Here is a 15,837-nt window from a genome sequence, read left to right as displayed (position 1 = left end):
TTAAAAAAAAAATACAGGTTCCTGCTCATCATGCACTGAAATTAAACTTCTGCAGGTACACGCTAGAGTTTGTTTTTTCTTTTTTAAAAAAGAAACCCACCATACCCAGTGGCTTCTGATACTAGGGGATATCAGTAAAACACCACTGATGTATCATGTGACTTGCTTCTAGGTCAGGAATTGGCACAAATGCTACCTTTTTTCAGATGACTTGCCTAAGGTCACAAAGGGAATAAAGGCAGGAGTTGCAATTTAAACTCGCATTGTCTGACTCTCCAATCTTGTGGTCTTTCCCCTACACATCAATGAGGCCATTTTTGGGCATAAAATTAGAGTTAGCAGGGGTCACCCTAAAGATGAGCTAGTGCAAAATATCCATTTTTTTTGGATAAAGAAATGAGTCTCAGGGCAAGAGCTGTAACCCAGTCAGAGGCACAGAGGAGCTATGGGCACAGTTTGAACTGGAGGCGGGCGCCTGGAACCTCTAGCTCAGCTTTTTCTTCAGTACACTTTTTCTCTCTAAAGTAAAACACACATTCTCCACTTTCATAGGGTATTCCAAATTGTCTTTTAAAACAGAGTATTCTGACTCCACCCCAAATGAGATCTTCAAGTGTCATACCTCCTACTAGGTATAAATTAGCCAAATATACAAAATACACAGGGGGCACAGGTAGTTATGCTACATATAATATAATCCCCTTTAAAAAAAAATTGTTTATTTATTTGGTCGCGTGGGGTCTTAGTTGCGGCAGGCGGGCTCCTTAGTTGTGGCTCACAGACTTAGTTGCAGCGTGCATGTGGGATCTAGTTCCCCAACCAGGGATCGAACCTGGGCCCCCTGCATTGGGAGCTGGGAGTCTTATCCACTGCGCCACCAGGGAAGTCCCAATATAATCCCTTTTCTTTTTCTTTCTTTCTTTCTTTCTTTTTTAACCATTTTTAAAGTCTTTATTGAATTTGTTACAATATTTTTTTAAATTATTTTTGGCTGTGTTGGGTCTTCATTGCTGCACATGGGCTTCCTCTAGTTGCAGTGAGTGGGGGATATTCATTGTGATGCGCGGGTTTCTCATTGTGGTGGCTTCTCTTGTTGCAGAGCACAGGCTCTAGGCGCACGGACTTCAGTAGTTGTAGCACGCAGGCTCAGTAGTTGTGGCTTGCGGGCTCCAGAGCACAGGCTCAGTAGTTGTGGTGCACAGGCTTAGTTGCTCCGTGGCATGTGGGATTCTCCCAGACCAGGGATCGAACCCGTGTCCCCCTGCATTGGCAGGTGTACTCCCAACCACTGCGCCACTAGGGAAGTCTGAATTTGTTACAATATTGCTTCTGTTTTATGTTTCGGTTTTTTGGCTGCAAGGCATGTGGGATCTTAGCTCCCTGACCAGGGATCCAACTCGTACCCCCTGCATTGGAAGGCAAAGTCTTAACCACTGGACCACCAGGGAAGTCCCACTCCCTCTTTTAAAGTAAAAAAAGCTTTACGGAACATATTCTACATCTTTTGTAAATTCAAAAAAAATTATTCAAAACAATAGTAATCACCTTCTAGCATGATTTTCCAAACGCTTAAAAAAGCCTCTAGACTCACACTGGTGTCAGGTGATGGGCTGTCTGAATGCACATGCCATGTGAAAAATTAAGAAAAATAAAAGGCATTCTCCTTACTGGACAGCAGAGGGAGAAGGAGGAAAGGACTTACCATGGGAAGATGGGCAGCCAGGCACAGGAAGAAGGCGCTGCCCTTTAAGAACTTGAGTGACATCCGTAGGCACGGACATGTTTATAAAGAAGACACTTGTAAACAAACAGGTAATGGTCCCAGCTGCCAGGGCTATGGATAGACAGGCCCAGCAAGCCCAAGCCTGACCTAGGAAACTGTCTCCATAAATTTACAAATGATATTTCAACCTCTGCTTACTTCCATTGGTGGGAGGGGGATTAAAAAAAAAAAATGCTAAAAACCAAAACGCACCTGATTTCGACCAGAACAAAAATAAAAAATGAGCTTGGGAGTTAAGAGTGAAAACCAGGGCTTCCCTGGTGGCGCAGTGGTTGAGAATCTGCCTGCCAATGCAGGCGACACGGGTTCGAGCCCTGGTCTGGGAAGATCCCACATGCCGCGGAGCAACTAGGCCCGTGAGCCACAATTACTGAGCCTGCGCATCTGGAGCCTGTGCTCCGCAACAAGAGAGGCCGCGATAGTGAGAGGCCCGCGCACCGCGATGAAGAGTGGCCCCCGCTTGCCACAACTGGAGAAAGCCCTTGCACATAAACGAAGACCCAACACAGCCATAAATAAATAAATAAATAAAATAAATAAATAAATAAGTTACAGATTTAAAAAAAAAAAAAAAGAAGAGTGAAAACCAAAATACAAATGTAGCTAAGTTCTGCCCCAAAGTAGAAAAGACTAGTTCTTTAAAGCATAGAAAGCCCCACCTTTGAGATATGAATTCCTGAGTCAAGAAAGGTGTAGACTTAATGAGTTTATCAATCTGCTTACCAGGAGTTATGATGGAAATAAGATTCATTAGAAAGAATCAGTGAAGTGGCCATTTACTTTCTCATTTAACCTAGCCGCTATCCTAAATGATCATCAAACCTTCTCATTTACACCCCCAGCATACAAGAGGAATGATTAAAATGCCAGCCCCAGTTCAAGTAACTGATATATGGCAGAAACAAATACATTTATATGCTTTCTAGAAAGATTAATAGTAGCTGGTGTTAGCTTGCCAAGTGCAGATGTACAAACTTTCTATCTGACACATAAATCAAACATAAGGCATATGGCATATTTTAAAGACTGCTGATGTTACAGTGATTTTAAATTACACAGGTTCTGGAATAAACTATGTAGATGTTGACTAATGTGGCAATATATTCTGGATCTTATTAATTTAATGTTATAAAATATAATGGTATTAACCAAAAGAAGGTCTTAGGAATTAAGAAGAGAAAATGTAAACATATTTGAAATCAAGGGGTATATTTTTATAACGAGTTGTTTGCTAATTTGGGCAAATTCATTACAATATGGCTCCAGTAACCACTGTAAGTTAGTAAATTACAATAAGATTTTACTTTTTGGTCTCCTTAAAAGTGAACTGAATGGAAAAGAAAAACTGAACAAAATGACAAAAGAAACGAAGGAACAAATAAATGAAGAAGGAGAGCAGGGTGATTTGTGATGTCAAATGAGCAGTGGCTGAATCACAGATGCCCTGATGTACCAAGAACTATTTAAAAGTTTCCAAGTTGCCGGCCACTGAAACCAGCAATTGTGCAAAAATCAGTGGTGTTCAGAGTTAAGTAGGGCAGAGCACTAGACTGGAAACCAGAGAATCCAGGTGAACTTCTCAATCCTACTGTTGGTTGGTACCTTCCTATTCAGGGATGGGGTAAAAATGACATGAGCGGTGTGTGTAGGTTTGAAAAGTGCTTTGTAAACTGCTCACTTGTCTGTAAGTGCCAGGTACCATCATCCCCCACCCCCACCCTCTCCTCCTCATCCTTAACCTCAAGTCACTTCCTACTACATCTTGGTCACTGTTTAAAACAAAATTATCTGTGCAGTCAAGTGGTCTAGGTACAAGAAGAAACTTCAAAATTGTATTGGTAGAAATAACTTTTTAAAAAATAAAATCTGCAAATGGGTTTTACACCTGTTCAAGAAGGGTGGACTGAGCATTGTGATTCACACAGACAGTTCTGAATTTTGGATTTCCTTCCCACAACCCCAATCATTTTGATCACAGGACACACAGCTTCACGAGTGCCCGAGGACATGGCTGTTGCGACATAAACAAGCTTTTCTGTCTCAGTGAAACCGAGAGGAAATAAAAGTCTGGGTCCTGATCTCTTTTCAGAGGGTCAGGATACTCTGTGCATGAAACACATCCTATTGGCAAGGGTCAAGGAAACGACCAAACTCAGGCCCATTGTGGGAGGTGATCAATCAAGATTAGTCACAAGTACAGACCCAGGAGCAAGACATTTCAACAGGCGGAAAATGTTTCTCAGTGTGAGGTCCTGGGAGTTCCGGGGGCGCAGGGGTGGGGGGTTGCTGGCAGGGGAAAGAAAGCCAACTGTCTCAGGATTTAGAATACCCCACTTCTCTGAGATCTTTAACCCCTTCGTTAAAATGTGGGTATGCTGAGATGTTTTTAATACGATTGGTGGAGCCGTTGTTGCTGCCAAGTATAAATAATCACATATCCATTCATTCATTCATTACCTATTCATTCATGAACACCTAGCAGGAGTCGGGTACTGTGTTAAGTACTGGGGATACAGCTGTCAACATGCAGAGGTGGGCTCTGGCTTTATGGAGCTTATATTCGAATGAAAAAGAGAGAGTAAAGGGAACCCTCCTACACTGTTGGTGGGAATGTAAACTGGTAAAGCCACTATGGAGAACAGTATGCAGGTTCCTTAAAAAACTAAAAATAGAGCTACCATCTGATCCAGCAATCCCACTCTTGGGCATATATCTGGAGAAAACAATAATTCAAAAAGATACACGCTCCCCAATGTTCACTGCAGTGCTATTTACGAAAGCCAGGACACGGAAGCAACCTAAATGCCCATCAACAGAGGCATGGATAAAGAAGATGTGGTACATATATACAATGGAATATTAGTCATTACAAAGAACGAAATAATGCCATTTGCAGCAACTTGGATGGACCTAGAGATTGTCACACTGAGTGAAGTCAGAGAAAGACAAATATCATATGATATCGCTGATATGTGGAATCTAAAAACAAAGGGTACAAATGAACTTATCTACAAAACAGAAATAGATTTACAGATGTAGAAAATAAACTTATGATTCCCGGGGGTAAGGTTGGGGGAGGGATAAATTGGAAGATTGGGATTGACATATACACGCTACTATATATAAAGTAGATAACCAATAAGGACCTACAGTATAGCACAGGGAACTCTACTCAATACTCTGTAATGACCTATATGGAAAAAGAATCTAAAAAAGAGTGAATATATGTATATGTATAACAGATTCACTTTGCGGTATGCCTGAAACTGACATAACACTGTAAATCAACTATACTCCAATAAAAATTTTAAAAACTATACTCCAATAAAAAAAAAGAAAAAGAGAGAGGAACAAAGAAAAATAAGTAAATATACAAAACAATGGCTTGTGATAATAATGATCATGATAAAAGCTATTAAGAAATGGGGTGATGCAGCAGAGATTACATAGGAGTGCTGGGGGCTACTTTAGATAAGTAATCAGAGAAGCCCTCTCTCAGCAGGAGCCCTGAATGAGACGGAGCCAGCCAAGTGAAGAGCTGGGGAAAAGAGTCTTCCAAGCAGTGGAAACAGAAAGTGCAAAGGCCCTGAGACAGAAGGGCTTAGAGTAGTGAAGGCACTACAGAAAAGAAGCCAGGTGGCCAAGCACAGCGAGGAAGGGAGAGGAGTGTGAGATGAGGCTGGAAGTGTGGCCGAGAGCCACGTTTTGCATGCACACTGTGTCGACCAGGTTCAGGAGACTTAAAGGATAAGGTTTTCAAAGCTTAATGGGTTTTAAAAGGCACAGTCTGATTTACATTTAAAGGTACTGAAACAGAGCAGGACCCTATGGTCCTCTCCCCGCCATGTCCTTCACCTGCCTTTTGTCTGTAGAAAAACTTTACTTAAAGAATAAGTTTAATCAGAGAAGTGAGAAAATGCAAAAGCTAAGGAAAACAGTCAAACAGAACCAAATAGTAACAGTTTAGTCATTAAGCAAAGTCAGGGACTTTTAGTTCCTTCTCAAGGGCTAAACATTCACAGCCATATCCTTTGAGCAGGTTTGTAGATACTGAAACCCACACCAGGTGGAAGAAGTTAACTACATGATGACCAGACTGCAGCCATGACAGAAGCTGCCACAATTCTGAGAACTGGTCTCAAAGAAATGGGAACAAACTGACCCTGGAACTGAAGACTAACTGTACTTGAAACAATCAAGATGGCACTGATCAGACCACTGCATGACCAATTCCAAGATGACTGTCAGAGCTGACTGTGCTGTTCTGCATGTAACCCTCGCCCTCTGGCTATAAAAACTCTTGCCCACTGACTGTCTGCTGTTGGGGGAATTGGCCTTTGGATATGAGTCCACCCTCCCCCCAGGTTGCCCACCTCTGAAATAAAACAAACTTCCCTTTCCACCAACCTTGCCTTTTTATTAGCTTTTGAGTGGCAAGCAGCCAGACCCCACTTTCAGTAACAGTATCACTGTAGTTGCATGTCCCTTTGTGTAAATACATAAAGCATAAACACAACCTTTATTCTAAAGAGGCTAGCATTTAGAGAAATCAGAAGGCATTTTGAATGCATTTCCCAATATTTAAATAAAAATGATCTTAAAGGAACAGACATTCAGAAAGCCCCAAATAGCTACCTGATAACCAGTAAGTACAACAATGGATTTGGGTTTAAAAACAATGAAAGATAATAAATCTACATACCTCCTCGTTGCACTAACAACGTGACCTCACTTCCCTTTGGACATTCTATCAGCATGTCCACAACTTGGTTGTGAGTCAGAGCTTGCACGTTCTTCTTATTAACTTCCACTATAAGATCCCCTTCCTTCAGGCCTCGGCACCTTGGACTGTCGACAATCTGTTTCACTCTTTGGCCGCCACCCCCAGGACTGTCCGCAATAGTAAAACCAAAGCCCATTGGCCCTTTGACTATATGAACAGTTATGAGTTCTGGCTGAGTGGCTATGGAGGAAGCCAAAGAGACAGTGTCATTGGGGTAACCATGGGAACCGTTTGAAGCCACATCTGCAGGGCTGCTTGGCCTGGCGTCCTTCATGCCATTGACTTTGCCTGTTTTACTACTGTGACTAGCCGGCGAGTCATAGGTCTCTTGCCCATTCACAATAATTGGTTCTTTATCCAAAATGGCCACAGAGGTCACTAAACTCGTGTTGGGGTCATCTGGGTCAAAAGGCAATGGATAACCTCGGCAGAGTTCAAGGTCCACGCTGGCACCGATGGGAATGGACTGGAAGATTTTCACAACTTGTGCATGCGTGTGTCCCAAAACACAGGTGTCGTTCACACTCACAATCACATCTCCTGCAAAAGAGTTGACGGTTAAAAAAACAGTGCCCAGAAAAGTTATATCAATTTTATACTATCAAATCCTACCAATACGAAGCTGAACTGAAACTGTTTGGGGGTAGTACCGTAAAGCACAAAGAGACTGCTTCTATTAGTTATTTTATGCTAATCAGGCATTTTTGTAGCATCTAGTGTCTTCCCTGCTAATGAGAATATAATGATCACTGAAAGAACACTGGAGCTTTCTTCTGAAAAAAATTCTCACTATAAAAAACCAAGTTGAGAATTCATTTATTCAAATGGATCTACATTTTTAGTAAATTACTGCCTTACTGTACTCAACAGCACCCTAACAGTTCCGCAAAATGGGGAAATGTTAAAATGATTCAAAGCTTTTCATTTATACCAGGGAATGCATTTACTTAGTGCAGGAACCTTGTTCATTCGCCAAGTTTCTAAAGGACACTTACAAACTTATGAAATCATGGTGTCATCTGGTCCTGACCACACAGGACCATGTGGTGTCTCATACCTGTTTCCATCTTGCCATCCAACGCGGCGGGACCATCTAGGACCAAGCTCTTGATCTGCAGAAACTCGTCAGGTTCATCCCCTCCAACGACCGTGAAGCCAAAGCCACGACTGCTTTTCCGCAGCTTCGTGTGAATGAATTTGCCTTTCAACTCTGAAGGGTTTCGTGTAAAAAAGGGTTTGCCTGGATTAAAACAAGAAATGTATAAGGAACATCACCAGGAGTGAAAAGATGAATTAAATAAGAAATGATAAGAACTTAGAGATAACTCTCCAAGCTCCTGTGCTGGGGCATGTGGGCACAAAGGTGTCCTAAGAAAGTCCTCTCTTGATTTCAGTACTAAGGGAGTTCCTAGGCCCCTTTGTGTAAGGAGGGGGCTAGGGTACATAGTGTGTCAGCACAAAGATCCAAAAGAAAATGTAAGAGAAGGATGACATTGGTGTCCATCGTCTGACACGGATCCCTAGTTTTATTTCATGTAGTTTGACAGCAAACTACATGAGGTTCTTCAGAGAAAGAGGAGTGGGTCTTTGCTTTGTGTCTTCTGTTTTGTCATAGTTTATATTTTCCAGTATGGCTTCCAATATATTGCCTTGTGCTTGGCTTCCACTTATAAAACCAATTAAGCAAAAACTTTAGCTTTTAGACAAACAGAAAATTCATTCTGAAACTAAATAGATAATACTAGGAGACGTGGTATAGACACAAAGAATAACTTGATAAAAATGGAGAATCACTGTTTTAAAAATTAAAGAGTCATAACTCTACTCTGAATTGAGTTCTAAAATTCACCTGATTTTTCCTGTTCATTTGCATCTTCTAACAATTTGTGGAATTGCCCAGATATGTCTGCTGCTAAAACTTAATGTTTAAAAAAAGTTTAGGACATGTGGCTTAGAATATTTAAGGAAAAAGAAAAAAACCTAAACTAAACAGTAATAAGAGCCAGATGGCTCCAAATTCAGTCGTCTTATTTAAAATAAATTAATAGATATACAGCTTCCAAACATGCTACCTACGGTTTTATTGAGTTTTCTTGATAACATTCACAAATAACATTTTGTACACAAACTCCAAATTTTATTTCGGGTTTGGGCATTTCTCTGTAATTGGGAAGCTCATTGGAATTTCCCCGATTATCCCCGGCAGTGAATGTCATTCTATGTTCAGACTCTTTCAACTCTCCTAATTATACTTCCCATCTCCCGCCCTTGCCACAGCTTCTCCATCTGCCCTATTTCTTTTCTATCAAAAATGTTATACAAATAAATAAATAAATAAAAATTTAAAAAATAAAACAAACAAACAGGAGAAAAAATCTCCGTGTCTCCACATAGCCCTGCACTAGGAGGCTGACACCCAGGAAGGAAAGTTATTTTTGGTTAGCCGTATCTTTTTTAAAAGGTCTCTGGGCACACATACACTCTTTAATTGCACATTTCAAAAGCTTCTGGCTCTTAAGAAGGCTGTTTTAAATTTCCTGGAGTCACAGGTCTGCTCACTAACCTTCTCCTCTCTAGAGCAGTCCCAAGGCTGGTGGGAAGCATGACAAACTACAGCCCTGTCACCGTGGCTAATGAAAGGCGAGACCTAGCAGGATTCACCATGCGAAGTCGTCTGCCAGGGCACCAGGGAGGTGATGTCAAGTGCAGCCAGGGCTTGTACTGAGACAGTTACTTTGGTAATTACTAGATGGAAAATTGAGGACCGTTGAGATAACCCCCAAATTTTCCTTTTCGGGATATGTGAATAGCAGACATTCTTGAGGTAGAGGCTACTAGGGAGAGCTCGAGGGGAAATGTATTTCACTTATGCAAAGACATCAATAGCCATCACCTTCTCAGTGAGGCTTTCTCTGTCCACCGTATTAAAAACTGCAATACCTCCTTCAACATTCACAATCCCCCTTACCTGCTTTATTTTTGTTGTTAGCATTTATCACCATCCCACACAGTACACATCTTACTTATTGGTTGGGGGTTTTGTCTCCCTCTCCTTGCAGGAGGGGCACCGCACATGCCCAGACATACAACACTAGAATGGAAACCCCATGAGGACTTCTGCTTGTATATCCAGCGTGTAGAACGCGGCCTGTTTCATTGTATGTGCTCCAAAAATGTGTGTTGAATGAATGAACGAACAACAGCACAAAGAAATGAGATTTAACGTGTCTTTGAGAAGGCGGAAAGAGGTGGTTGAGTGTGTAAGTTTTCCATCCTGATTATAGGCAAAGTTAGAAAATGTAAAAATGTGTCTGGCAGATTATCTGAATGAAATGTTTTAAAGCCATTAGCATATTTTGAGCTCAGAATGTTTTCAGCTTAAAAGAGACATGAAGAAGACTTTGAAATTACACCACTGACTTCCTGTTTCAACACTTAACTAGGGAGGGAAGATCAGAGGGTTTCACATTTATGCACATTTTATTACGTGTTATGTATGGGTAGATCATCAGTTACTGTAGTTTTGGAAAAGAAGTGCTTTTCTACCCACAAGCAGTGGAATGTGGAGCTCTCTGCTGCAGCCCTGTGGCACGTGTCATTTTCTAAGAGATGCTAATCTCTTTAGTAGTCACCACTTGTAGATGAGGTTATGTGTGAGAACCACCTGGGCAGCCTTTTAAAGATGTACTCATTTCTAGGGGCTGCCCTGGACTCAGTGAATCAGGATCTTCTGGGTCTTGGCCCAAACATCTACTCCTGAATAACCCATAGGTGCTTGGTTCTCTGCCAAGCTGCACTATTCTTGGTAATACTGTTTGAATACCCTACACCAGTGCTGTCCAGGAGCACGTCCTGTGACGCAGGAAATGCTCTGTATCTGCACCGTCCAATATGGCAGCTGCTGGTCACACGCAGCTCTTGAGCCCTTGAAACATGGCGAGTGGAACCGAGGAACTGAGTTTTTGAGTTTTTAATTGTAATGAACTTGAATTTAACTGGTAACATGTAGCCAGTAGCAGCCAAACTGGAGGGCACACACTGAGACTATGCAGTGAGGTATCCCACAAAAAACAACAACAAAAAGGTGTTAGCCAAAAGTTAAACTGTTCCTAATGACAGCTAGGGTTCACATCTGTGCTCTGCTACTTCCTGGCTGTGTGGCTTTGGGCAAGTTACTAAACCTCTCTCTGCCTGAGGGTCGGGTGCATAAGTGGAGGTAATGAGGGTACCAATCTCACCATTCACATGATGGTTGTCAGGAAGAACTGTGGACAGATAACATAGGTAAAGTGCTTAGGGAGGTGGCTGTTGCATAAAAGAGCGCAATAAATATAGGCTATTATTTTGATGATGCTGGTGGTGACGTGGGTGGGGTAAACGGGCGGCTACAAAAATCTCTCTCTGAGCATAAGGTGGAAGATGGAGAGATTTCCCAAGAGCATATCTCTTTAAAATTATCATTTGCTGGGATGAGGAGTACACTCTTGATCAGAAGCAAGTTTAGTTGAGCAGTGAACTTAGCAAAATTAATACCAAACAATCTAACCCTATTAGCTATATAGCTTCTTCCTGAGAGTACCGTCAGGAACGTAGACCAGAATGCTTAACCAGCAGGCAGGGAACTCAGAGTTGTAACCTATGACGATAATATCCAATTTAATGTTTCTCACAATTGCAGCTTGGAGTCAAAGGGTATGGATTTAAACTGGCTTCTGTATCCATTATATTCCGAAGACATGACTATATTTAAAAGACAAGGATCAATGTAGAGACTATGGAGTAGAAGGGTTTTAAGAATAATGACTAGTTCCCACATGGAGTTCAGTGAGCCTCTCCCAAACCCTAACCACTATGGGACCCTAGAGGACTGAAGAAAAAAAGAAAAAAGAAAAGGAAAAAAAGGCCTAAAACAAGAGAAGAATCTGAGATAAAGTTCCTAATAGACATCAATTCCATCTGGACTCTTAACTCAGCTGGTGCACTAAGCATTTGGCACCCAGAACCTGAAACTTTAAAGCTTTAATTGATTCAATCTCTAAGACAGTTCTTTAAGGAAGCTAGGCTGGTTATCACGGATGTACATACGTTGTTTCACACAATAATAAATTTAGCAGAGGCGATTAGGTCTAGTTCGGGGTATCCCACAGTGGGAAAAAAAAAACAGTCTCCTGCCTCCATAGGATTTAAAGTCTGAAGAGGAAACTGTTGTTTGTTAATTGAACACAAATAAACACTAATTATCAACAGTTAAATTCTATAAATAAGAAGTTTAAGATGGGAAGAGTGAATAAGACAGGGGAATCCAGCAAAAACCTTAGATGAGTAGAAGTCAGCAAAGCAAAGAGTGGGAGGAAAAGACAGCTGCAAACAGGGAACAGCATATGCAAAGGCCCTGATGTGGTCCATAGTTTCGCTGATTTAAGGAATTGAAAAGAGGTTCAAGGAACTGAAAAGTTAGTGTAGCTAACTTACCATGAGCAGGAAAATAAGACAACATGAGGCTGCAGAGGAATTTCATATTTAAAAAAATACAACGCAGGCCACAATCATGTTGATATGAATTAATATGTTATTATCTTCTATGTTCTATCTGTATTAAAACCATTAACACCATAGAAAAGTATGAAATTATTTTATATAAGTTGATATTAATACCAATCTCATGACAATATCAGCTAAAAGGGAAACAATTTTTCTTATAAAAATTATAAAGGAGGAATGAATATTAGGGAAAAGAGTTATTCTACTTATCTTTTAATGTCTAACACAATTATTTATTTCTTTTAAAATGTAGAGAGAAGGAACACAAATTTTACAGTTTTTTTAAAGGGTTCTGTAACACAAACTCCTCAACACTATCAAATATGATGCTTGTTCTATTTTTCTTATTTAAAAGAAAAAAACTAAACAAAAAACCCCAAAACCTTTTCTATCCCTTAAGAGTAATGAGGCCTGAAAGTAGCAAGATTCTGGAGCTTCCAATTTTCAAAAATGAATCTCTGTAGGGGATGCATACTACTTGTGAATGTAAATAAGTGAGACGCAATGAAGCGATATAAAACATGCATAAATGCCAAAACTGCAGCAAGAATAGAGGTTAGAGTTTAAAACACAATAATATCAAACCATTTTACATTTACAAGAAAATCTTAGTCAAAAGCATATACGTTGACTAGAATCTTGAATTGCTGAATTTTCAGTGTATCTTACTTAACACAATATTAAATATCTGTGGTCTCTAAATCAAGGATTCACAACTCTAAGATGATTTTGCCCCCCCAGGGGCATTCGGCAATATCTGGGGACTTGTTTGTGACAAAGTGGGAGGGATTCTCCTGGCATCTAGTGGGTAGAGGCCAGGAACGCTGCTCAGTGTCCTACAATACATACAGGACAGCCCACAACAAAGAACTGTCTAGGAACAATTATTTGGAATGACTTGGGAGTTACAAGATTCCACTCTTTAAAGGTTCTTCAAAAAAATTAAAATTTTGAGCCAAATTAGGATGCAATTATAATAACACTTTACCCTGAAGTGGAGCTTCTCTGGCCTGCTCCGGATTGCTTGGGGGGTGGTTTGGAATAATAGGAGGCACAAGCGATGAATGATCTTCTGTCCATTCTACAAGAAGACAAGAAACAGTTTGCTGTTTTTCCTTCCAATTGCTTACTTAAGATTACTTACTTAGGTCGACGTACTTAGGATTCACCTTCTTCTTCATTATAAAACTTAATTATAAAACTACCCAAACCTATAAAACCAGAAGCAGAGAGCTTCGATTGAAAAGAAACTGGTATCTGACCCCACTCTATGTTAAGGATAATAAGGTCTCTCCCACTGTGTGTGTGTGTGTGTGTGTGTGCGAGCGTGCACGCGCGCGTGCGCATGCTTATGTTCCTGTCTCTTTCTCCTAAGATCTTTGAGGACAGAAATAAAACCAATAAAAATACAACTAATAAACTCTCCAGCTCTCTCTGGCTGGAGAGTACAAAGTGAGACCAAGTAAAAAATATCAGGAAAGATATAGAGTCAACTAAAGCTGGCCCAATATGGGAGAAACTTCTCTAATGCAATTTAGACCTAGGCTGGGCTGCTGAAGCCTGCTTGTCTTGGGTAGTGAAGGTGGATTTTAGCAGTTTGCTAAGGTGCTATCCCCTATTATCTCTCAAACCCAAATGGGACCCATTACTAAAACTCCTGAGTCCTGACTAAGTCGTACTCACTTTAGAGGCCCAGAAATAACCCACTATGAGTGACCCTTGAGATCTACCCCAAAGTCACTTTTCCAGCTAAGCAAACATAGTCAGTTGTACATGTACACTCAATTTTAACACTCATATTTAAATTGTACACTCCCATTCCCCAAACTCATAAAAAAAATTTTAAATAGAAAGAGATTAAGGTAGAAAGGAGACCTTTTCCATGGGTGAGTATACTCACACACACACAGACACATACAAACACGCTTTCTCTAAAATATAGTCTATGGCAGTGGTTGCCAAACTATGGCTTACAGGCCAAATTGGTCCCAATGTCTATTTTTGTAAAGCTTGTAAGCCAAGAATGGTTTCTACATATTTAAATGATTGAAAAAAATCTAAAAAGAATATTTTGTAACACATGAAAATTACATGAGGTTCAAATTTTAGTGTTCACACATAATGTTTTACTGAAACACAGCCATGTCCACTTGTTTACATATAGTCTGTAGCTGTTTTCATATCATAGGGGCAGAGATGAGTAGTTTTAACAGAGATTGTATGAAGAGCAAAGCCTAAAGTATTTATTATATGGCCATTTACAGAAAAAGTTTGCCAACTTCCATGCTATGGTCTATATTTATTATATTCAATATTAAAATAAGAGAAGTATTATACTTGATATTCATATACCTAATATTCACATATTACATTGAAGGGGTACTAAGCCTATTATTTTTAAAGACTGCAATGAAAAATGAGGAAAAACCTAAGCATCTATTAATAAATAGATGGCTAAATGAAGTGCAGAGATTCATAAAAGGGAATATTATGCAGTCATTAAAAATTACAAGGTAGGAAACCTTCAAGATGGCGGAGGAGTAAGACATGGAGATCACCTTCCTCTCCACAAATACAAGAGAAATACATCTACATGTGGAACAACTCCTACAGAACACCTACTGAACGCTGGCAGAAGATCTCAGACTTCCCAAAAGGCAAGAAACTTCCCATGTACCTGGGTAGGGCAAAAGAAAAAAGAAAAAACAGAGACAAAAGAATAGGGACAGGACCTGCACCTCTGGGAGGGAGCTGTGAAGGAGGAAAAGTTTCCACACACTAGGAAGCCCCTTCACTGGCGGAGACGGGGGGTGGGGGGTGGCAGGGGGGAAGCTTCGGAGCAGAGGAGAGCGCAGCAACAGGGGTGCAGAGGGCAAAGGGGAGACATTCCTGCACAGAGGATCGGTGCTGACCAGCACTCACCAGCCCGAGGCTGGTCTGCTCACCCGCTGGGGCAGGCGGGGGCTGGGAGCTGAGGCTCAGGCTTCCGTCAGATCCCAGGGAGAGGACTGGGGTTGGCTGCGTGACCAGGAGGGAGTCCGGGAAAAATCCTGGACTTGCCTAAGAGGCAAGAGACCATTGTTTCAGGGTGCGCGAGGAGAGGGGATTCAGAGCACTGCCTAAATGAGCTCCAGAGACGGGCGTGAGCCGCGGCTACCAGTGCAGACAACAGAGATGGGAATGAGACACTAAGGCTGCTGCTGCAGCCACCAAGAAGCCTGTGTGCGAGCACAGGTCACTCTCCACACCGCCCCTCCCGGGAGCCTGTGCAGCCCGCCACTGCCAGGGTCCCGTGATCCAGGGACAACTTCCCTGGCAGAACACACGGCATGCCTCAGGCTGTTGCAATGTCATGCTGGCCTCAGATGCCACAGGGTCGCCCCACATTCCGTACCCCTCTCTCCCCCCAGCCTGAGTGAGCCAGAGTCCCCTCATCAGCTGCTCCTTTAACCCTGTCCTGTCTGAGCGAAGAACAGACGCCCTCAGGCGACCTACACGCACAGGCAGAGCCAAATCCAAAGCTGAGCCCCAGGAGCTGTGCGAACAAAGAAGAGAAAGGGAAATCTCTCCCAGCAGCCTCAGAAGCAGCGGATTAAATCTCCACAATCAACTTGATGTACCCTGCACCTCTGGAATACCTGAATAGACAACAAATCATCCTAAAATTGAGGTGGTGGACTTTGGGAGCAACTGTAGACTTGGGGTTTGCTTTCTGCATCTAATTTGTTTC

The 15,837-nt window shown here is 41.5% G+C and overlaps 1 protein-coding gene across 21 annotated transcripts in view; it reads right to left on the bottom strand.

Moving 5' to 3' along the window:
• Positions 1 to 15,837, bottom strand: part of MAGI1 (membrane associated guanylate kinase, WW and PDZ domain containing 1) — a 622,042-nt gene that overhangs the window by 73,607 nt on the left and 532,598 nt on the right. For all 21 annotated transcript variants that reach the window (XM_028169082.2, XM_028169083.2, XM_007192408.3 and 18 more), the window contains 3 exons: positions 13,096 to 13,188; positions 7,624 to 7,806; positions 6,486 to 7,106 (listed from right to left, as the gene is read on the bottom strand). In XM_028169082.2, the coding sequence (XP_028024883.2) occupies positions 6,486 to 7,106; positions 7,624 to 7,806; positions 13,096 to 13,188 (897 nt within the window). The remainder of the gene's footprint in view (positions 1 to 6,485; positions 7,107 to 7,623; positions 7,807 to 13,095; positions 13,189 to 15,837) is intronic.

Source organism: Balaenoptera acutorostrata, chromosome 10, assembly GCF_949987535.1.
Source record: "Balaenoptera acutorostrata chromosome 10, mBalAcu1.1, whole genome shotgun sequence".
Lineage (NCBI taxonomy): Eukaryota > Metazoa > Chordata > Mammalia > Artiodactyla > Balaenopteridae > Balaenoptera > Balaenoptera acutorostrata.
Note: the sequence above shows the minus strand (reverse complement) of the source record. Positions and strands in the feature narration are given on the sequence as shown.